This window comes from Silurus meridionalis, chromosome 13 (genome assembly GCF_014805685.1).
Source record: "Silurus meridionalis isolate SWU-2019-XX chromosome 13, ASM1480568v1, whole genome shotgun sequence".
In the NCBI taxonomy this organism is placed as follows: domain Eukaryota; kingdom Metazoa; phylum Chordata; class Actinopteri; order Siluriformes; family Siluridae; genus Silurus; species Silurus meridionalis.
The window spans coordinates 28,016,176-28,039,292 of record NC_060896.1 but is presented as its reverse complement, the minus strand read 5'-3'; the positions used below and the strand labels follow the sequence as shown (position 1 = coordinate 28,039,292).

The 23,117-nt window shown below is 37.9% G+C and overlaps 1 protein-coding gene across 1 annotated transcript in view; it reads left to right on the top strand.

The window, feature by feature from the left end:
• The window catches only part of spon1a (spondin 1a), a 74,789-nt gene extending 53,878 nt beyond the window's left edge, over positions 1-20,911 (top strand). The window contains exons 7-16 of the mRNA XM_046865369.1: positions 9,505-9,569; positions 12,513-12,714; positions 13,642-13,782; positions 14,354-14,429; positions 14,726-14,908; positions 15,452-15,622; positions 15,833-16,000; positions 16,492-16,656; positions 17,460-17,726; positions 18,807-20,911. Of these exons, the coding sequence (XP_046721325.1) occupies positions 9,505-9,569; positions 12,513-12,714; positions 13,642-13,782; positions 14,354-14,429; positions 14,726-14,908; positions 15,452-15,622; positions 15,833-16,000; positions 16,492-16,656; positions 17,460-17,726; positions 18,807-18,970 (1,602 nt within the window). The 3' untranslated portion in view covers positions 18,971-20,911. The remainder of the gene's footprint in view (positions 1-9,504; positions 9,570-12,512; positions 12,715-13,641; positions 13,783-14,353; positions 14,430-14,725; positions 14,909-15,451; positions 15,623-15,832; positions 16,001-16,491; positions 16,657-17,459; positions 17,727-18,806) is intronic.
• Positions 20,912-23,117: the final 2,206 nt, after the last annotated feature.

Sequence of the window (23,117 nt, the reverse complement as noted above, 5' to 3'; positions counted from 1 at the left end):
TGAAGGTTTATGTTGCATATTTTACTCGAATCAAATCCATGAAACCTGGCACCTGGTAAAGTCTTCTAACCTCAAGCTCCTTCTCCACTTGTGATATATTTGTGAGGTCCTTCTTTTGAAGAGAAAAATTAAGGTCCTGATTGGATCCAAAAGCGAGCAGGCCAGGTGGTTCTGATCAAATCACTTTAACCTGCCAAAGGGGAGCGAGTCAGGATTGAATATCGCAATCATACGCTTCTAATCCAGACCGCAGTGGGCTTAAAATTTGTCTGAGTTCTAAGAGAGTCTGATGTGCATCTGCGTTCAGCCCGGAGACTGCTGAGGAGCTGAGGAGATATCAAAGCAGAAATGTAGTATCTCCATTACTGATAGTGAAGGAGACGTACACTGTGCATTTCACACACGAATATCTGCACCAAATCATCTCGCTGTCATGTGGTTTTATTTTGGCTGCTCAGAAAAATATTTTATTCAGGAATTCATTAATAAACCAGAAGCTCCTTAACACCTAATTGCTGCAGACAGACGCATAACCTCCTAATCACTATTCCTGCAATAACGGATAAATATAACTGCGTCACCCGCGTAGAAATGAAAGCCAACATAACGTAAACCTTACACACATTATCTATACACATTTTTCATTTATCCCCTGGTCAGTGTGAATGCTGGATCATGATTGGCTGAAAATTCAAATGTGAGTTCATTTCCTAATAAACTTCCTGAGCTCCATGGAGGAGTTTTTACATGCGTAATTTGCATGGAGTAGTTTTGCATTTTCCAACACAATATGTTGGAATGCTTCCAGGATGTACGAATCTCCCGCCTTGTTCGGACCCTCACAGACATATTTTTAGAGATTTCTATTTTAAATATGAGTATTAATAGAGTCAAGTCAAGTTTATTTCTATTGCGCTTTTCACAACAGACATCGTCTCAAAGCAGCTTTACAGAATTTAACAGTGAAGGTGAATGATGTGTGTTTATCCCTGATGAGCAGCCATGGTGACTGTGGCAAGGAAAAACTCCCTTAGATGTTATGAGGAAGAAACCTTGAGAGGAACCAGACTCAAAAGGGGAACCTCATCCTCATTTGGGTGACATCGAAACTGTGAATTATAGTCTTTAAACACTACAGAACACTGGAGAGTGAGAACTAACATGGGCACTGGAGTGTAAGATTATGAGTGATGTTCTTTCTACAGTCTTTTACAGTGATTGTGGTTATAAAACTAGGAGCTACTGAGCAACTCATAAAATAGCTCAACATTTGTGATCATCACAGATCCAACACCAGCTTCTTCATGCCAGAGCCTTTACATACTCATATTAATAGAGGTGTTCTAAACCTGTAGTTTGCTGGAACTCTCGTCTGTCTGCAAAAATCCATACCAATAGTTTTTCCGGCTTTCGGCTCGCTGTCCTTACGAGAGCGGCCTCTAGAGGTGAATCACTAAATCCAACCCTATATTTCTACTGACATTTTATTAATTATATAATAATTTTAATTAATGAATATATTTATATTTCTTTCCTTTAGCACATTTTCATGTTTCAGTGCTGTTGTTTATGAATACAGAACTCACAGCACTAAATAGAAAATGCCTTCACCCTCCTGGCTGCTTGAATCTGCCAGAATCTTCGTGCTTTCTAGTTAACACGCAATCCAGATATGAGCAGAATGATTATATTCAGCCTGTCGTGTTTGCGACTCGTCCACTTCTCCTCCGACGTCCTTATTAAAACTGACGCGTCTTCGAGTCTCTGTGCGCCATGTGTTAAAGCTCGCTGCTGTACGCGGCTCTGCCAGGAGTTATTTCTGATGCTCTAAATTATACGCTTTCTTCCAGCTACGTTTGATGAAGTCGTGATATGTTTTACAGACGCCTTTTTCCCCAGTACGGATTTAGATGAAGGCCCTTCTGAGAGCAAAACCTTACTGTAAAATGAGAAGATCTTTCAACTTACGTACTTTTTTCTTATTTCCAGCATAAAAATACTAAAATACAGTCAGAAGCTCAGTGAACCGTAATCCCGTTTCAGAGGGTTTAGCACTTAAAATAATAATTCGAAACTTCTTTAAATGTCAGGTGTTTTAGAGGTAACACTTTACCTTTATTAATATAATCACATGGCTCAGGATTTAACATTTGAAAAGGAAATTTTTTCAAACGAACCCCTTTTATTTACATTTCTTTTTTTGGGGGGGGGGATTTGAAAAATATTCCACCCCAAGCAGGTAAAGTCAAAAGAACAACAAAACTTTCACACCACCATCATCTGAAACGCATAATTTACATAACAATCTTTAAACAATATAGTAGTCAAAAGACATAAGATCACCAAACATATCAAAAGTTTGCGGACATCTGACTATACATTTGTTGCTTTAATGGAGCTGGATTTGTGCACAGGAGCATTATCATGCTGGAACAGGTTTGGGTCTCCTAGTTCAAGTGAAAGGACAATTTCATGTTACTGCATTCAACAAACGTTTTATACAATAGTGTGCCTCCATATTTGCTTGGCAAAAAACAAAACAAAATAAAAACACATGGCTGGAAAAGCCAGATGGAGACATTTCATGTCTGATACTAGACCACATCAGGGTTTGATGGAAATGAACCCTGGACCACATTTTTTGTTAGCACTGGTTCTCTGGAACGTGCCCAAACTAGACCACCGAGCCACACCAAGATGTCCATGATTTACTACATGTCCTAGGAAAGCACAAAATCATCCACATGTCTACTATGAATATGAACATTCGGGTAAAGTTTTCTGAAGTCAAGTCACCACTTGCAATATATTTGTGAGGTCCTCAGAAACGTGTCCTTCTTCAAAAGAGAGAATTGAGCCCCTGATTGCATCCAAAAATCAGGTCTGAGTAGTTCTGATCAAATCGCTTTAATTCTTTCTAATTCCTTTATGTTTAAAATGATTTATGTCTAGATATTAAATGTGATACTGTGATACCGATACTAAATTTGCATAGATTTATGTACATTTTTCTAAAAGCTGTAATTCCGAAAAAAAAAAAAAAACACTTGCAATCGGCTGTCAGAGATTAATGGTAATATATATTTTTTTAATTCTCTGTACATCTGGAGCATCTGGCTATAAAGGTCACTTGTAATCACGTTAAGACGGTAGAAAAATCTCAGGTGTTTTTTGCCAGGTTTATTTTTCTACTGTCGCTTTTAAAATTCGAAACTTGATAGAAAGATAAATGCTGGAACCTCCCCAGAGAGAGAGCGACATTTAGGTGGTTTATTTCCTGTCACCGGTTAGTGACAGGATGTTAGAGCTTTAACAGGACACGACTGGGTTTTAAATGCCGCGATCGGTTTGTCGATTTAGACGAGTCTCTTTGCTCCTCTTTGCACCTCTTTCCATTTTTATTGTTTTTTTTTTCTAAAGTTCACTTGTTCTTCTTATTACTATTATTATTATATTTAGAGGTCGATTCATCTGCATTGGTAGATGATCACTGGAACTATCAGCTGTAGGCAACAATCCATACGGGTAGTTTTTCCGGTCCTTTGTCATTACGAGAGCGGCCTCTAGAGGCGAATTATAGAGCCGCTGCACGGAGAGCGCTATATTATATTTATTAATTATATAATTATATGTGTTAATTAATATATTCATATTTTTTGCTTTAGCACATTTTCTTGATTCAGTACTGTAAATTTTTGTGTTTCTAATAAAGTTCTGTACTATTTTACATAAAGTGATTTTTATTTCTTTATGTTTTTATCCAGTATCCATTTTAAAACTATTTTAATAGAGTGATTAATCGGTTATCGGCAAGTACGATCCCAACTAGATATCAGTACCGGTAAAATGGTTGACCAGTAGTAGTTGTTTTTATTTATTTATTTGTATTATTAGTAAATTTGCTCAACACTATTAATCAGCACATCGTAAAGTCTTTTATTTTCCCCTAAACCAATTCGACCAATTGATTTTTAAAATGTTTTATGAAAACGATAAGTTGCTAATGCACTATTATAGAAAAATCAATCAACACATATATATATATATATATATATATATATATATATATATATATATATATATATATATATATATATATACACTCAATATATGGACTAAATTATTGGGACACCAGACAATTTTCAGCCATATGTGGTTCTTCTATAAAAACTGATACCACAAAGTCGGAGGCTCAGACTTGAATTTTCCTTTTACTTGAACTAAGAGACCCAAACCTGAACATGATAAAGCTCCTGTGCACAAAGCCAGCTCCATGAAGATCTGCTTTCCATGGGTTGGAGTGGAAGATCTCCTGCTGTAGAGCTCCAACCCTACTGAACACCTTTGGGATGAATGTAAACACTGACTGCACCCCTGCTAACCTTTATTCATTCTCTTTTTCCTTCTTACCTTCCTTCCTTTCTGCCTTCTTTCAATCTTTTTATAGATAGATAGATAGATAGATAGATAGATAGATAGATAGATAGATAGATAGATAGATAGATAGATAGATAGATAGATAGAAGAGACCATCATGAGGCTCACGAGTGATTTTTTTTAAATCTCTGTTAATGAGACAAATCCTGAAATGAATGATGATTTGTACAGTCAGTGTGAGCGAGGACTTGTATTGGTTTTCAACATTGAACTATAAGGTATTATCCTCTTTATTGAAAAGAAATGATTCTCTGGTGTAAAGTAAAAAAAAAAAAAAAAGAAAAAAGTCCTTCCCTTTTTCTCTGTATCTTTATATAGATAGATTATGATCTTTGCCTCTATCACCATTCTCACCCTGGAAAATGAATGATCATTTTCACTCTAACTACATCCATTCCCTCGGCGAGATCAAAGTGTTCGCATTTCTCTGCCTCCCATTGAGAACAGATTTCTAATACATTTTCTTTGCCAACAGGATGATAGCGGCCATGGGACTCTTTCTCTCTCTCTTTTTTTTTCTTGCCGTTTCTCTCAGAAATAAAAAAATCCCTGGTCCCTCAATTAAATGAAATGGATTTTAAAGTGGCAGGGGCGTGAGCTGCAGATGCTTTGAAATGCGCTGATCCGTCCGTGGTGCATTGTCGTGCAGCAGGACGAGCAGCAGCAGCTCTCCACACAGACAAACCTCGGCCTCCATTTGAATAAAATATCAAAAAATGATAAATGCTGCTGGTGCTGCTGTAACAGCACCATTTCATCCTCCAGACATTAATCTGGAGCATCACAGCAGCCGCACAGTCACGTTCAGCTCAGTACGGCTCTGCGTTTCTAAGCCTTTTTTTTTTTTTATCTAATAGCACATATGTAATATAAAACATCAGCTTTATACTCTGTGTAAACGTTATAATCTTCCAGACGACACGTCTGAACTGGAGAATAGTCTGTAATGATGTTTATTTCCTTATTTATTTCCGTAAAACTTTAATTTTATTCCTGCTTCATTGACTTTATTGTCTTTCAAATATCACTGCAAGGAACATGAATGATCTCAAGTGAAAATATCTTCTAGATCACCAATGTTGTATAATACATTTTTATAATGTATATTATGAGCTTACACAACTGTTAACCCTACTTCTAGTCATTTTTTACTAATTTCTGACCCAAAATTGCACATAAAGGGATTTATTTTAGAAGATATTTCTAGTTCCCATTTGCTGCTATAAGAACTTTACTCTTCTGGTAAGAGCTTCCACCACATTGTGTTAGTAAAGTTAGGTAATAATGTATGTGAGAAGGTGAGGAGGCCTGGGTTAAGAATACAGTCGAGATCAAAACTCTATAGCAGGAGATCCTTCACTCCAAACCATGTAAAGCAGATCTTCATGGAGCTGGATTTGTGCACAGGAGCATTGTCATTCTGGAACAGGTTCGGGGTCTCCAAGTTCATTTGAAGAGAAAATTTCATGCTACAGCATCCAAAAAGGTCCTGTACAAATGTTTGTTTCCAAATTTGAGGGAACAGTTTGAGGAAAACACACATTTGGTTTCACCCAGATGAGGATGGGTTCCCTTTTTGAGTAATGTTTCTTTCTCATACCATCTCAGGAAGTTATTTCTTTGCCACAGTCACCACTGGCTCACTCAATATGGATAAACTTACACCGATCAGACATCACATTATGACATTCTAACATCATGAGTGGTGAAGTGAAGAACACTGATGATCTTCATCATGGCACCTGTTAGTAGGTGGATTTATTAATTAGGCAACAAGTGAACATTTTGTCCTCAAAGTTGATGTTGGAAGCAGGAAAAATGGGCGAGCGTAAGGATTTACGCGACAAATTGTGACGTCTAGATGACTGGGTCAGAGCGTCTCCAAAACTGCAGCTCTTGTGGGATGTTCCTAGTCTGCAGTGGTCAGAATCTATCACAAGTGCTCCAAGGAAGAAACAGTGGTGAACCGGCAACAGGGTCGTGAAGGACGAGGATCATTGATGCACTTGAGATGGGAAGGCTGGATGTGTGGTCTGATCCAACAGATGAGCGCCTGTAGCTCAAACTGGTGAAGAAGTTGATGCTGTTGATGCTTGATGGATCACTGTGGGGACTGATGGGACTGTTTTAGCAGCAAAAGGGGAACCGACACAGTCTTAGGCAGGTGGTCATAATGTTATATGTTGTAAAGCTGATTTGAGACAATATCTATTGTTTAAAATGTTCTAAAAATAAAACGACAGGTGTCTCAATACGTTTGGTCGCATAGTGCATCTATGCTCTAATTCATAAGACAAGATCTTCCAGGAGAGATCTGAGCAGCATGCTGCCGCAGGGAAATCACATATGAGTTCAAAAGTCCATATAACAGTCCAAATAATGTGTTTTAGCTGCCACAGCTTCCTCCGTGCATTGTTTTGTTTTGTTTTTCTCTTTTGCTTTCTTTCCCTTTTGCCTTCTTTTTACTAATTATAGTAATCACTTGCATCCATTAGCTGAGTCACAGGAGATTGCAGTGATGCTCATGTCCCAAAAAAGGCTGTTCTTCAGGCTGCTAGTTCACGATTTCTCTTTTATATATTCTGTCCTCCAGTGGTATTTAAGTGCGTGTGTGTGTGTGTGTGTGTGTGTGTGTGTGTGTGTGTGTGTGTGTGCGCTACATAATTCCCCCCCCACACCCACACACACACATACATACATACATGCACTTAAACACATTTGTTTAATAACAGATGAAGAGAAATCCATAGAAGTTCTGCATTCTGATGGATAAATGTGGCGACTGTAGAAGTGGAACGATTCTGACTGGGATGCAGCGAGCGTGGTTAATTCTGGGTTTGTGAAGCATCGCTGTTGACAGATGGCATGTTGACAGATGGCATTGCATAATAACACGAGAGAGCGAGAGAAAGAGAAAGAGAGAAAGCTCTCCGGCTCGCCACATGATGCCTTCTGCAGAAATCTCTCATTATATCTGCGTGTCAGGCGGAACCAGCTGAGTGCTGACAATTGAAGTGGTAGTGGAAGCAAATTTGGTTTTGATTTTCCCCCAAAACTCAGTTGGAGGACGGACTTTAAAGTTGGACCAAGGTGGAAAAGCTTTCTCCTTCCCTCCCTCCCTCCTCCCCTCCCTCCATCCTTTCCTCCCTCCCTCCCTCCTCCCCTTTCTCCCTCCCTTCTCTTCCTCCATCCTTCGCTCCCTCCCTCCCTCACTCCCTCCCTTCTCCCCTCCCTCCCTTCTCTTCCTCTATCCTTCCCTCCCTCCCTCCTTCACTCCTGAGACATAAGATGACCGGTATCATTGTCTTTTTTATCAATAACACTTTCTTTTTTTCCTAAAGCTTGGCAAGTGGCCGTGATGTCAAATAAAAACTCATCCATATTCACCTACCACGTTTCAATCACCGGCGATGGCTGGCGGGGAAAAAAAGCCGATGCGTCAAAAGCATTCGGAACCTCATGAATAATTCATTCGGCACCGACGTCCTGTTCGCTGACTTCCCATTGTGTGGTGGAGCGGTCAGCAGGCGTGTGGTGAAAAATCTTAACTCTCGCCATTTACAGCTATTCAGATCCACGGAGCTTGTTATGGCAACGAGTGCTGTTTTGTTTTTGTTTTGTTATTTCAGAAAACTCTGGAAAATTCATCTGTAACCATCAATTATAAAGTTTAAATATTAAACTGTTCTTCGCTTTTACGGATGTTTTTACTCTATGCCTTTACTGAGAATGCAATACCTTTGTAAGTAATTTTTATTCTTTTGGAAAGCACCTTATATGTTGTTCCTGTCATGAAAATGCACCTCAAACCTGAAACACATTACATTCAATTATATTAACGGATGGAGTTCTCTTCAATTAGAGACCACTTTGTGAGAAGAAAATTTTACATCTACAGCTTAAATATCCATAAAGCTGATAAACAACTCAAGAACTCAGGATGGATTTGGACTGTAATTAATATCAACAGTCTTCTACAAAGGTTCAGGACCACAGTTTGAATGAACAGCTCCTATCACTGAACAGTGCACCTCAAAAATGATGGTATGAGGACGGGTTGCCTTTTGAGTCTGAATCCTCTCAAGGTTTCTTTCTTATGAAGTCTGATGAATACCTTTTCACAGCACTGTACAAATCCAAGCAAAAATACACTCGGGTGGCACTCGCATCTAATCTAGTGTATCTATACAGAAAAACACAACTGGAAGAACTAGAAATCATGAACTAGGACCCTGAAGACCAGCCTTTTTTGGGACATCAGCATCACTGATTGGTTCTGCAATTTCCTGTGACTCAATGGATACAAATGGCTATAATTAGTAAAAAGAATGCAGAAAGGAATAAAAGCAAAAAAAAAAAAAAAAAAACTATAAATGCCCCTGTGGCACCTAAAACACATTATACAGACATTATATTAAAGATATGTGATTTTCCTCAGATCTTTCCTGGACGATCTCATCTTATTGTTAACAACGTTGTGCCTTTTTTGTATGTTTTATTAATTTGTGTATATCATCATATACATGTTGAGTGTGAATTAGAACGTTAACATGTATTCTGGATACTGATTGGTCAGAAGGTGGAAAATGATTCTCCATAACAGGAGCTTTGACCGTTGCACAGGAATATGCACGGGTCTACTTCCTCTAGTAGCTGAGATTCAGGTGTGAGCAATTTGTAACGGTCAGAGGTGACAGTGTTGTTTTGCAATATCCTGCTTTCGGGGTCTCCTGTTTTTGTTTTGTTCCCATTCCACTTTCTTTTACACACACACACACACACACACACACACACACACACACACACACACACACAGAAGCAGCAGACCTGGACGCTTTAAGCAATTGATTAAATATTTATAGGGAATTTATGAGCCTCTCACGCCGTCATCCGTTCAGCTCAGAATTAAAGGCAGCTCCATTTATCACCTCCAGCACAGAGGGAATAAAACTCCGCCTTTCTCAGTGTGTCGGGTTAACAGGACAGACGTAGGAAAGGTTTTACACACACACACAATTTTTTCTTTTTCTTTACATTTATTTATGCCCTCTTTTTTTTTCCATACAGGGTGATGAAGTGCTGACAGTCATTAAGATGAAGGCGCAGTGGCCCGCATGGCAGCCTCTTAACGTGTAAGTACTTCTCCTCCTGTACGTCATGAGTGTGTCTGTAAGTTAGAACATCATTCCATCTCACCATCAGTATATATAAGAGAAGTGTGACACATGACACTGTTTCTCTCCTGGGACTCCGGGTTACGCCATTAATTAATAACAATGACTACAATGAAGTAAAACTCACCTGATGGGGTTCGGAGAGTTTCCAGGAATTAACCTCTGAAAGTCTCGAGTGTAGGAGGATCTGAAGTGGGTCTTGTTTCTGTAGTAAATAGGAAGCAGTGATAAAAACGGAAAAGGTGAATTTGGATATATATATATATATATCATTTATATTTTACACTTAGGGAAGAAGTAATATTTCTCTTTATCTTCAGTAATATTAGGTTACTAATGAAGCTCCTGAGCATTTATTTACACTTTGAATGAATCAAAAACTACACTCAGATCTGTTGCATTGTTATGAACTTTCTCCTGAACTTCAGAAGGATGAGGATTCGAGCTGGAAGCCGTCATTCAGAATCTTTTCAGACGAATAAAATTGTGTAACGTGTTTTTTCAGGTTGAGTCAGAAGTGTTAAATTAGCTTCTTAGAGAAGTGTTAGATGGTCTCCAGTGGGCTCTTTGCAGTTTCACAACTACATGCAATTTTTTTTTTGGGGGGGGGCTATAGATAAAGATGAATCGGTCAGTGGAGAGGTGAAGAATAGAGACGAGTGGAGGCTCGGTTCTGATTCGATCTGATCCAGAATACACACAGCACTTTACATAGATCTACATTAAACACTCCTGACTTATTCAGGCAGGCATTCATAATTAAATCAATCTATCTATCTATCTATCTATCTATCTATCTATCTATCTATCTATCTATCTATCTATCTATCTATCTATCTATCTATCTATCTATCTATCTATCTGCCTGGGAAGGAAGAAACAAAGGATGGAAAGAAGGAAGGAAGGAAAAAGAGAATAAAAGAATATGAGAAGGAAGGAAGGAAGGAAGGAAGGAAGGAAGGAAGGAAGGAAGGAAGGAAGAAAAATAAGAAAGCAAAAGGTGAGAAAAAGAAAGGAAGGAAGGAAAGAAAGAAAGAAAGAAAGAAAGAAAGAAAGAAAGAAAGAAAGAAAGAAAGAAAGAAAGAAAGAAAGAAAGAAAGAAAGAAGGTGAGAAGGAAACGGAAGTAAGGAAGGAAATAAGGAAAGACAGAAGAAAAAGGTTTGAAGAAAGGAAGAAAGGAGTGAAGGAAGGAAAACGAGAATGCAAGGAGGTGAAAAGGAAGGAAGAAAAGGAGGAAGAAAGAAAAGAAGGAAAGATCTGTTTATATGTAGCATGTGCTGTACATGCCCCTGTGAATGAGCTGTTACTATGGAAACGATAAGTGATCAGAAGAGTTTGTTGAAACATTTCAGGGCTGCTGTAACAGGAAATTAATCACCAATTAATCTCCAATTAATCACAAATTGATCACCAATTAATCACCAATTAATCACCAATTAATCACTAAATAATCACCAATTAATGAGCACATTAATGATCACAGTGAGAATCATAGATGATTCACTGTAAAATTAAAGCCAGCCATTTTTCTGATGGAAAAGAAAGAAAGAAAGAAAGAAAGAAAGAAAGAAAGAAAGAAAGAAAGAAGACGTTGGTTCCTCTCTTCCTCACACCCTCATCATCCTCTTTTTCCTATTTGTCAGCGCTTATTGTATTTTAGATCAAAATCGATATTCACCAGAACTTTTCAGAAGCTTTAGAAGGCCGAAGTTGAGTTAAGTTTGTGTATAATTCACAAAAAAATTTCAAAATGATGTGAAAACGACGAGAGTGGAAAGAAAGGAGGAATATCTGTACAATAAAAACTGTAGGTGAGTTCTGGATGTAGATCATGACTGTGTGCTGATGTTATACTTTAATGGATGAAGAAAAAAAAATCTTAAGAAATCCAGTTTTGGTTCTAGATTGAATTTTTATGCAGGTTTTTGCCTTCTTCTCTCACAGCTTCGGATTCGCCAAATTAATAATTTCATTTGCAGGAAAACCCACTCAGCTCCAGTCCTTTAAATTGGCAAATGAATATCTTCAATCAGTAAGCAATCACTCGCTTCTGCAGATGACAACAAACGTAAATAAAAACATCCAAAATAAATAAATAAAAGACACTTTAAATAAACAGCACGTGGTGTCAGTGATTCACCTCTAGAGGCCACTCTCATACTGTATAACACAACCCGGAAAAACTATTGGTGAGGATTTTTGCTGAAAGCTGCAGCAGTCAACTATCAACTGCCGAAAACCTGCCAACCCATAATTGTGTGCCTTCAACTTTGTGAAATTAAGACCTTCCGATACAACGTCGAATGACTTAACCACTGAGCTACCATTCGTTTTCCTCTGGATTGTTATTTTGGATGTTTTACCTTTTACACATTTAAATTTTATATTCTCTCCTTTTTTTCCTGACCTCTTTCTTAGTTTAGGCCATCTCTCGTTCCTCACCAGCCCTTTGTCCATTTATTGTGTGTTTATTTTTTTTCTTTTCTTGTTCATATTTTTGTCCTTTGTAGCCTTATTGTACTTTTTTCTGTTAAAACATCTCCAGAACTTCACTGCTGTGGATAAAGTGAAGGTATTTCTGTGTCTGAGCTCAGAAACCTGAATTTAAACAAACCAAATCAATTCATTTTTAAATCTGGTGAGTTTTGAGAGCATCAGGACAAAAAAGCAGAATAAAAAACGCAGAATGTATATATTAAATTGTGAAATAACCAGAACTTTGCTACAGTCAAAATAATTAAGGTCTTAGTTTGGTTCTGATGTTTGGTTCTGAATTTTGGTTCTATATTTGGTTCTGTGTATGGTTCTGATTTTAGTTCTGATTTTTGGTTTCATGTTTGGTTTTGTGTGTGCTTCTATCTTTAGTTCTGATGTCGGTTCTGATTTTGCTTGTGTCTCAGGCGAGCCGCTCCCTCTGCAGAGTTCTCGGTGGACCGAACTCGTCACCTCATGTCCTTCCTAACCATGCTTGGGCCGAGTCCAGACTGGAACGTGGGTCTTTCAGCTGAAGATCTCTGTACAAAGGAGTGTGGATGGGTTCAGAAGCTCATTCAGGACATGATCCCGTGGGACGCCGGGACTGACAGCGGGGTCACGTACGAGGTCGGCGTCTCTGTCCATGACTTCCCTCCATCACACTGTGATGTGTGTTATTTAGTTTAGACTGAGAGAAACTCCTGTGTGACACCTGAACTGATTTGATTACACTACAGTGTCTGTGCTGAGAATCTGGATCAGAGCTGGATTTATCACAGGAACTCGGTTCTGATCCAACACCATCCAGATCATTTACTTTAAGTCCAGTAAACTACAGCAAAAAAATCTCAATATAGGCCTCTTTCTCTCTCTCTCTCTCTCTCTCTCTCTCTCTCTCTCTCTCTCTCTCTCTCGCTTCTCTTCACTAGTATAGTATATAGAATTTGATGATTTGGAGTTCAGCCAGAGCTTTAGGAACGATTTTAGGATGATTCTGCCACCTGCTGGTGCTCTGGATTAGAAATATTAACTAATAATAAAGAGTGCAGTGTTTCTAAAAAAAAACAAAAAAGATCATTGATTGACATTCCTTTTGATGTGCACGTTAGAATTGGATGTTAGATCGGAAATTTCAGTTTTTTAATTGCCTTTTAGGAAATTAATCATATTTAGTATTAAGATTTTCATGCAACACATTGTGAGGTTTTTAAAAAATATCAACGACAACAGTAGATTAGATTAGAATAGATTAGATTAGATTAGATTAGATTAGAGTGTCATTGTGCAGACTATGTACAGGGCCAGTGAAATGCAGTTAGCATCTAACCAGAAGTGCAAATAGCATTGTATATAAATAAATCTAATTTAAATTTATAAAAATACAATATAATGTATGTGCAAATGTGTAATTCAGATCACACTCCACATTTTCTTCTTTAATTGTTAATAAAAAAGCGAATGGATGCAACATACACAGACACTATTTTTTTTTATCTACAGATTTAATGACTGAATTATTGATATTAACATTCCTACTGTCCTTTTCTTGTTCAGTCTCCCAACAAACTGACGCTTCCTCAGGAGAAGATTCGTCCTCTTACCAGTCTGGATCATCCCCAAAGCCCGTTTTACGACCCAGAAGGTGGCGCTATAACTCCAGTGGCCAGGGTGGTGGTGGAGAGGATCGCACGCAAGGTCTGTCTTGTTATAGTTCTTTCGTTATTTCTCAGATTGTGTTTTTTCTTTTACAGTTTCTGAGAACGAATCTGTGCTACACTATAAAGGTTTGTTTATATTACAAACGATCCGACATCTTTGAATTCAGTAGCATGAAAGTTTCTCTTCACTTGAACAAGGAGACCCAAACTTGCTTCAACATGACGGTGCCCCTGTGCACAAATCCAGCTCCATGAAGATCTGCTTTACATGGGATGGAGTGGAAGATCTCCTGCTATAAATCTCCCACTGCATAGAACACCTTTGAGATTAATGTAAACGTTGACTGTACCCCAGACCCCCTCATCTCTCCTACATAAGTATCTGACTTTACTAACGCACTTGTGACTGAATAATTCTTCACAAATCTCTACAAAATGTTGTGGAACATCTTCCCAGAAGAATGGAGGTTATTATAACAGCATATGGAGACTAATTGTGGAATGCGAAGTTCAATAAGCACATAAACCTTCAGTAGTGCAGTGTTCTTTAAGTGTTCTCTCTTGTTGAGCTCTCATTTACTTGATTTGTTTTCCGGATTTGTGTTTAGGGTGAGCAGTGCAACATCGTCCCTGATAACGTTGATGACATTGTGGCAGACATCGCTCAGGAGGAGAAAGAGGAAGGTCTGTGTTTCCATTATCTTCACTAGGAATGTTTCCATTATCTTTAACACCGGAGATTTCTGTCATATATATATATATATATATATATATATATATATATATATATATATATATATATATATATATAAATTCTACAAATTATTGTACGCGCTGTTACTATAGAAACGATAATGTATTCAAAAATTTATTTTCATGCACCAATCACATTCCAGAACGTAACTGTGTTAAATGATTTTTTTAATATTGGTGTTTGAAATACCCAGGAACATGATTCTGTCTGTTCTTTACTTGTCCAGACGACACTCCGGAGACGTGTATTTACTCCAACTGGTCTCCGTGGTCAGCCTGCAGCTCCTCCACCTGTGAGAAAGGAAAGCGGATGAGACAGAGGATGCTGAAGGCCCAGCTGGACCTGAGTGTCCCCTGTCCACACACACAGGACTTCGAGCCGTGTATGGGTCCTGGCTGCAGTGACGAAGGTAGCATAACACACACACACACACACACACACACACACACACACACACACACACACACACACACACTTTATTTTCAGGAACTTTTTTTTTTTACACAACATGAACCAAATGTTTTCGGACATCCGACTTTTCCTGCCATATGTGATTCTTTATGTGTGTGTGTGTGTGTGTGTGTGTGTGTGTGTGTGTGTGTGTGTGTGTGTTATGCTACCTTCGTCACTTTGAGTGAGTTTTAGTTCCAGTGTTGTGTTGTGTTGAGTAAAAACTTTTTTATTGTATGTCTGCATTTAATATTTTATAAAATATAGTATTATTATTATTATTATTATTATTATTATTATTGTTATTATAAGAATATGAATAATTATTATAAAATATAATAGTTCAAATTTTTATTGTGGCAATTTGTATATCTTTATTTATTTATTAGGATATTTATATTTGTATTTAAATTCTTTATATCTATATCGTATGTATATTGTATATTGATATGTTTAATTTAATTGTTTTATATAAATATATAAGTTTTTCTCTCTGTAACAGATGCATCGACGTGTATGATGTCAGAGTGGATCACTTGGTCTCCATGCAGTGTGTCGTGTGGAGCAGGAATTCGCTCAAGGGAACGTTATGTAAAGCAGTTTCCAGAGGACGGTTTTTCCTGCACTCTTCCCACCGAGGAGACCGAGCTGTGCACCGTCAACCAGGACTGCTGTGAGTTAAACACATCTTTAATTATCCCTACAGTTACCTTACACAACAAAAGCCTAAACACAGAACAGGTGCACACATCAGGATAACAAACCAGTGACAGGACAGGGGCAGAAACAAGACAAACAAAAAACAAGCAGATGGAAGACAAAGTAAAAATATGCTGATCTGTAGACCTTAAATAAAACTGTTTATGCATGTTTTTTTGTGTAGCTCCCAGCAGTTGTCTGGTAACTGAATGGGGTGAATGGGACACCTGCAGTGCCACATGTGGACTGGGTATGAAGCGCAGAGAGCGGATGGTCAAAATGCCTCCTTCTGATGGATCAATTTGTGGGGCAGAGGTGGTGGAGGTGGAGAAGTGCATGATGCCTGAGTGCCGTAAGTAAAAACTTGCATTAATTATAGATTATTCTTAATAGCATTTAATATAGAGTCTGAGGTGTACTGTTGCCTTTAGGGTGGGACAGAGAGAGGATTTAAAATTAATTTCTTATTGAAATTAATAATAATGATGATGATGATGATGGCAACATAACTCAATGTCTGTAGGTATGGATTGAAAAATACATACAGAATAAAAGAAAAAAAAAACTGCTAAACTACTTTCATCAATATGGAGCAATTTTTTAGTACAATTCCAAATATTACATTAAAGACGATGAAAATGGTATAAGTATGGACCTAAACACAAGCAATTTTTTAAAACAGTTAACTGTATACACCCGAATAGAAAGTGACAAACTGCCTTTCTGCTCGGTCATAGTTCATAGTTCCTGTCCAGAAGAGTATAAACCAAGAGAGACAGGAAGTCTTGTTTTGACAGGGTGTTTTAGTTCTGTTCCTGCGCTGAAGATGTGTTGTTTTGACAGATACCATCCCGTGCTTGTTGTCTCCGTGGTCTGATTGGAGTGACTGCAGTGTGACATGCGGCAAAGGAATTCGCACTCGGCAGCGCGTACTCAAATCCCCGGTGGAACTGGGAGAGTGCAGTGAAGAGCTGGAACAAGTGGAGAAATGCATGCTGCCGGAGTGCCGTGAGCGACACACTCACACACACACACACACACACACACACACACACACACACACACACACACACACACACACACACACACTAAACACAATTATAACACCATATAGTGAACTTACTACAGGCACCGCAATGTACTGAGGGGGATTTAAAAACTAGCACAGGGGTCCCCAAACTTTTTTCTGTGAGGGCCACATAATATTTCCTTTCTTTATTTACTTTATGTGTACATTGTGAACTGTGGCATGTTAACATCGCATTTCCACCTCATACCAAGTGCTTCTAAATCAGGCTCTGGATTTTCCACTACCCTGACCAGAAGAAAGCAGTTACCTAAGATGAATAAATGAATAGCTTTTAGGGGCTTCGTGTGTGGTGGATGCAGCACCCCTAGGTCACATGCATCCATGGTTCCACATTATACCACCTCAAACTTGGATTCACTTCAAAGTGGCCTATAAACTGCATGCCATTAAACTCTCTGTAATCCCTCTTTTGAACAGCCTCTGAGCCACTATTTGCCATGGAAGCGCTGCAGTAATGAGTTTAACCCGATCCTTTTTTAGCCCCTAATGTCCCTTCCCTTGGGCAAGTGCCATATTCCACAAGCGATTCTTTCTGTTTACCTCCAAATTATTGAGTTGTGCTTGACCGCAACCAGCAACATAATATGAAGCACTATATCTTTCCTAACATGTCCAGCCACCATCTGAGGGCAATTATCAGATTATTATTCATAACTGTTACCAACGTTATACTCCCCAAAAAGAACAAGTGTACTCATTTCATCTTTTTCCTTCTCTGCAGCATCGGACTGCTTGATGTCCGAGTGGTCTGAGTGGTCTGAGTGCAATAAGTCATGTGGGAAGGGTCACATGATCCGGACACGGATGATAAAGCTGGAGCCTCAGTTTGGGGGTGAATCCTGCCCTGAGATTGTCCAGAGGAAGAAGTGCAAGATCAGGAAGTGTAATCAAGGCAGCATCAATAGCGATGAGAGAAAGAAGCGCAAAGAGGAAAGAAAGAAACGAAAGAACAACCAGGGAAGAGAGGAGTGGACTGACGAGCTTGCAGGTGAGGGACACTGATGACCATTAACCCGTTTATTAAATGATCAGCATTATGAGGTGAATCTATCATCTGTACAGAGTCTAATTTCAGGGTCTTTATACAGCATCACCATAGCATGCAATCCCATAATTCTCTTTTGAAGTTCTATGAAAGGTCAAACTTTAATAACTTTAACAATTATTACTAATTTATGAAGTGGTAGCTCAGGAATTATGATGCTTCATGTTACAGACCTCACTGGTTCCACTCTGGAAGAAAGACAGACAGGCAATAATTCAGCAAGCAGAGCGTTTTTTATTCACTTTCGCAGTGTGGGTGAGCCCTGGCGTGAGTGCTGAAAAGGACAGCGCCAGGGCTCACCCACACTCTCGTGGTTCTGGACACCTTTCACGGATCTGCCCGAGCTCCCTTGTGGACCAGCACTTCTTTCTTTCGGAGACACTTCCGCTCTCCTTTGCTTGGTGTGTCTCTTTCTGCTAAGGCTGTTGTCTTTCGACTTTTTATTTGCATCGCCGGACTGAAGGAGTGCACTGATTACTCGCGAACTGCTGGCCAGATGGATTTCTGAGATGAGTTGAAATAAACATCTCGAAATCCAAACACTGCCAAGCTGCCACTGCTGGGCTCTTAAACTAGGCCCCTAACCCTCTACTATTTTTGTGTTGTGTACATTAAATAAATGTACGTTGCTCTGGATAAGGGCATCTGCCAAAAATGCCATAAATGTAATTAATGGGATGAAAGTTTAATGTAATGCAACATGAAGAAGAAGAACTATCTTCTATCCAGAGATCCAAAAGTGCTTTATTTCTCCATATACTACAGGAATTGGCCAATTGTCATTTTTTTTTATCATCTGTTATAGTTCATGCATTTATTGTTGAGGATGGTCAATAAAACATTAGTTCATGTTCTCAGATGAGGGTAAGACATTAGATTTTAAAGCCAACACCAAGCTTGGCCCTCAACCCTATTTGTAACAAGGTAGTTGTAGGTCACTCTGAATAAAAGCATCTGTCAAATGGTGTAAATGTAAATGGTTTTAGTGTAAATGTTTTCCTACATGTAACCGTTTTTCTCCAGGATGCAAAATGAAGTCATGGTCTGGATGGAGCGACTGTACCAAATTCTGTGGTGGAGGGATCCAAGAACGGCTCATGACAGCCAAGAAGAGATTTAAGAGCACACAGTTAACCAGCTGCAAGGACAGAAAAGAGATCCGCGCCTGCAACGTCCATCCCTGCTAAGTGCTGCAGGGAATTGTGGGAAAGGGACTCGATGCGATGAGGATGAAGTCGAAGATGATGATGATGACGGCGGTGGGAGAAGGGCGGATGAGGTGTCGGTCACGGCTCGGTTTCTACAGTCCAGCTGTCCCTGTTTGCGGATGGCAGCAGTTTGCTAATTTTTTTACTACTTTGTTTTTTTTTTTTTTTTTTGGTTTAGTTTTTTTACTAGGAAGTAGTTTAGTGGTAATTTGTCATATAAAAGAAACACAGAGAAATGTTTAGAGTTGATGTTAAAGTTCTATTCAATTTGTAGTACATTTCTATCTGAAAGTGGCTGATTACAATTCCTTAAGTTCACATTTAATCATTCAGTTTGCACAGTTTACACCGTGGTACGTTTTTTTTCCAGTCAGCGAAAAATTTCATTTCCTTCTCAATGATCCCGTCTTTATTTTAATAAACGTAATAAATAAAAGCATCAGACGAATTAGTGCAAACGTTTGCACACCCATTAGGACACATCGCTTTCACTTCATTGCTGTATTAGCTTTAATATTCTGATCGATGCTCTGAAATGTAAAAAATAAAATCCTTTCCTAAAATAATTCATTGGCAACTTTTAACTTTTGCACTCGAAATTGCCAGACAACAATATCAAGCAATTTTTATTTATTTATTCCAGTTAAATGCATTATTAACCCAATTCATTATCTATACTATATTCTATATTATAGAGTCTGGGGTTCGTGTTCCAGACTGAAATATCACATGGTACAGAACTCCTTAATGGCCATGCATTATAATATTTTTCCTGTTTTCTCATGATCACAACATTTTTCTTTGTATTACTGTGTATGTTCTAGAAGCAGCATCATGAATGATCACATTCACTTTTACTTTGATCAGAGACTGAAACTAGAGACAAAGACCATATTTGCTGCGGGAAATTAGCAACTTTGATATCTCAGACACCAATGCGTACTCCATGATATACATCACATACATTCACAAGGTGCAAGATTTTATTGCGACATTTACATCGTGAGCAAACAGGTTTTTACAGTGAGTTCACGAGAAAACAAAGAAAAAAAATCATATAATGCAAGTGGCCTCTTCGGACTTTCGTAACATTGTGGACAATGTTCTACTTAATTACAGTCTTGGAGCTTCATTGCTAACTAACGTTTAAAAGTTCAGAGGTTACAATTCAATGTCTGGCGTATGGATTGAAATCTGGTTTACTGGCTAATTAAAGAAAATGTCTCCAAAACGTAGATGTATTGTTGCGTTCAGTTTTCTAATGGCACAAAACCAACCAAAGACAGGAAGATTTATTGCCAGAAATATTGTTCTTACCCTGTACACCCTAAAACCTGGAATAATTAACCATAATTATTATTAATACACCACATTTTAATGTATAGTGATACAGTGGGAGCATAATAAGGTCAAGATTACATGTTTCTATCCACATCAGAAATCTGAAACATCTGTAGCTTCCCGGTGTTTAAGCTCATTAGCTCTTTTTTTTTCTTCCTTCTCCGAGAAGCATGTTTAATATTTAGTTAGTTGTATTATACCTGATGTTCTTATAAACCAGTAAAGGCCAATCGAGTGATTAAACAGTAGCATTTTTCTCTCATGTGTCTCCTCTATAAAAGAAAGCACAGGAATTTTCTAAACCGAATACAGTTTTTAGGAATGTTCATTTTCAACACGCTTGTGACGTTCTAAAGCCGGCTCTACAATCAGACACCATGTTCTTCGCTTCGTTCGCATCTCATGCGTTTACATCACTGTTTCTGCTTTCATAAATGCGTCCAGAATTCCTACCAAAGTGTCGTGTCGATCTTTTCTAGTCGTTCGTTGCCATATTTATTCCTTGACGTGGAAAAACAAGAAGAAATACTGGGAATATTTTGGAATATGCCACCTTTACAATAAAAGAGATTGTGATCACGTGCCTTGGTCGTTTTTGAATCGTGTGTAAAACTGGGTCACATGACATTTTGGATTACATATCTGAATAAAAATCTAAAAGTTACATCATGGAGACAATAATACTTGAAAATGTTCATTCCTGATTAAAACGTTCACATGAACGTTGTTCCCAAAGGCGGCAAGAAACAATGTTAATTTAATAAACAATGTTAATTAGGTGTATGTTTATTACTCTGTAATGTCCAATACACAAAAAGATGAGTGATACAAGGTGGTGTCAAAAATGTTGAGATTTTGATTACAAGAAAGTATTTTATTTATCAATGTTTCACAAACAGTCCCCTTGCACAGCAATACAGCTTCCAGTGTTCCTGCCACTGCTGAAAAGTGTCCTGAAGTCTTCCTTTCATCATCTCCTGGAAGACGGAGAAGTTCACAGGAGCCAAATCTGGCCAGTAAGGTGTGGTTTCCGGTGAGAAATTCGTGTGTGAGGAGAAGCTCGGTGACAGGGTGTGTATGTGGTCAGAATAGCAGACGTAGTGACTCATTAGGTCAAAGTAGCAACAGCTGAACAGCTCCAGATGTACACGGCATGATGTTTTTTGACACACTGATATATGAAGGTCGGTGCTCCCTGTGACTGTGCATGCAGCCTTGTGCTGCCATCTGTTGGTCTGCTTTAAAACTAGTCTCTAAGCTTTTTGATACCACCTCGAATAAAGGCAGGGAAGACACAGGTCTCTGTACACCAACAACGATTAGGGATAATGGTCTAACAAGGTTGGCGGATGTGGGAAGGCAATGGCTCAGTGGTTAAGATGACGGACAACCCCACTAAGCTGCCACTGCTGGGCCCTTGAGCAAGGTTCTTAACCTTCAACTACTCACTTGTACAAATGAGATCATTGTAAGCTGCTCTGGCTAAGAGCATCTAACAAATATAAATGGTCATTTATTTGTTAAAGCTCTGAAATATTCATCAGAAGGTCCAGGGTTCTCATCCTAAAGCTGCCACTGTTGACTCCTTCACATGCTGTGTTCAGGGCTGCTGTACCGTGATACAACTTCACCAAAATGTAGGAGATTCCAATAAAAGATTTTCACTGTGCTTTAATGTACATGTGACAAAGTTCTGGCTGTATTTATGGTCAACTACAAAACCTTGTTGACTACTATAAGCTAAGCTAACAAAAAAAATGCTAAGCTAATGTATGCAATAGCACCTACTCTCTAACCACAGTGTGTTGTGGGATGAATAAAGTCTTGATTGAGGTTGATGTTAAACTGCTTCAAAGTAAATCTACCAACATCAGGACCAGGATGAAGCACTTACTGATGATCAGTGGATGAATAAGAGAAATAACAAGATACTGTTAGTCATTCTTTAAGGAAGTAAATAATCAATGTTTTAATTTTTTTTGGTGAATATATATTTTTAGTCTAATTGATAAAAATTCAAATGTGTTTATAAACGTGCAACTAATCTTTCCACCAGATGGCGCCATCGGTTTGGAAATGATTTTCATTTTAACAAAACTTAACCTCGAAATTAATAAATAAATGAATTAATCAAAAGATTAATTAATCATTGAAGAATAAAATAATAAAAGAATGAGTATAAAAAAATTCAAACAAATAAACATAAATTATTGCAAAAAATCGATTTTATTATTATTATTTCGGCTGCTCCCGTTAGGTGGCGCCACAGCGGATCATCACCTCAACATCTGCCTCTTTCGAACCAACTATCGCCTTTATCATCATTTATTTAAATAATTAGATATGTTTATATTATAAATGTTAAATTGATATATGAATAATATTATAAACGTTATATTGTGTTTTGCTTTTTTTTATTCTAGCATATTTTTGTGTTGTTCTTACATGATGTATATTTATAATAATAATAATAATTATTATTATTATTATTATTATTATTATTATTATTATTATTATTATTATTATTTTATTCTTATTTAATTATTCTAATTCTTGAATTTACTTATACATATTCTTATTTAATTATTTAAAAAAAAATATGTAATAAAAAATGAATAAAATAATAACAATAATTTAATGGGGGAAACAATTATTTGATCCCCTGCTGATTTTGTAAGTTTGCCTCTTACAAAAAAATTAATTAATGAACATAAATGTATTTATATTGGATCAAATTTATTGTTTATTTTCTAGACTGTTTATTTCTTTGTAAAGGGGGTAAACC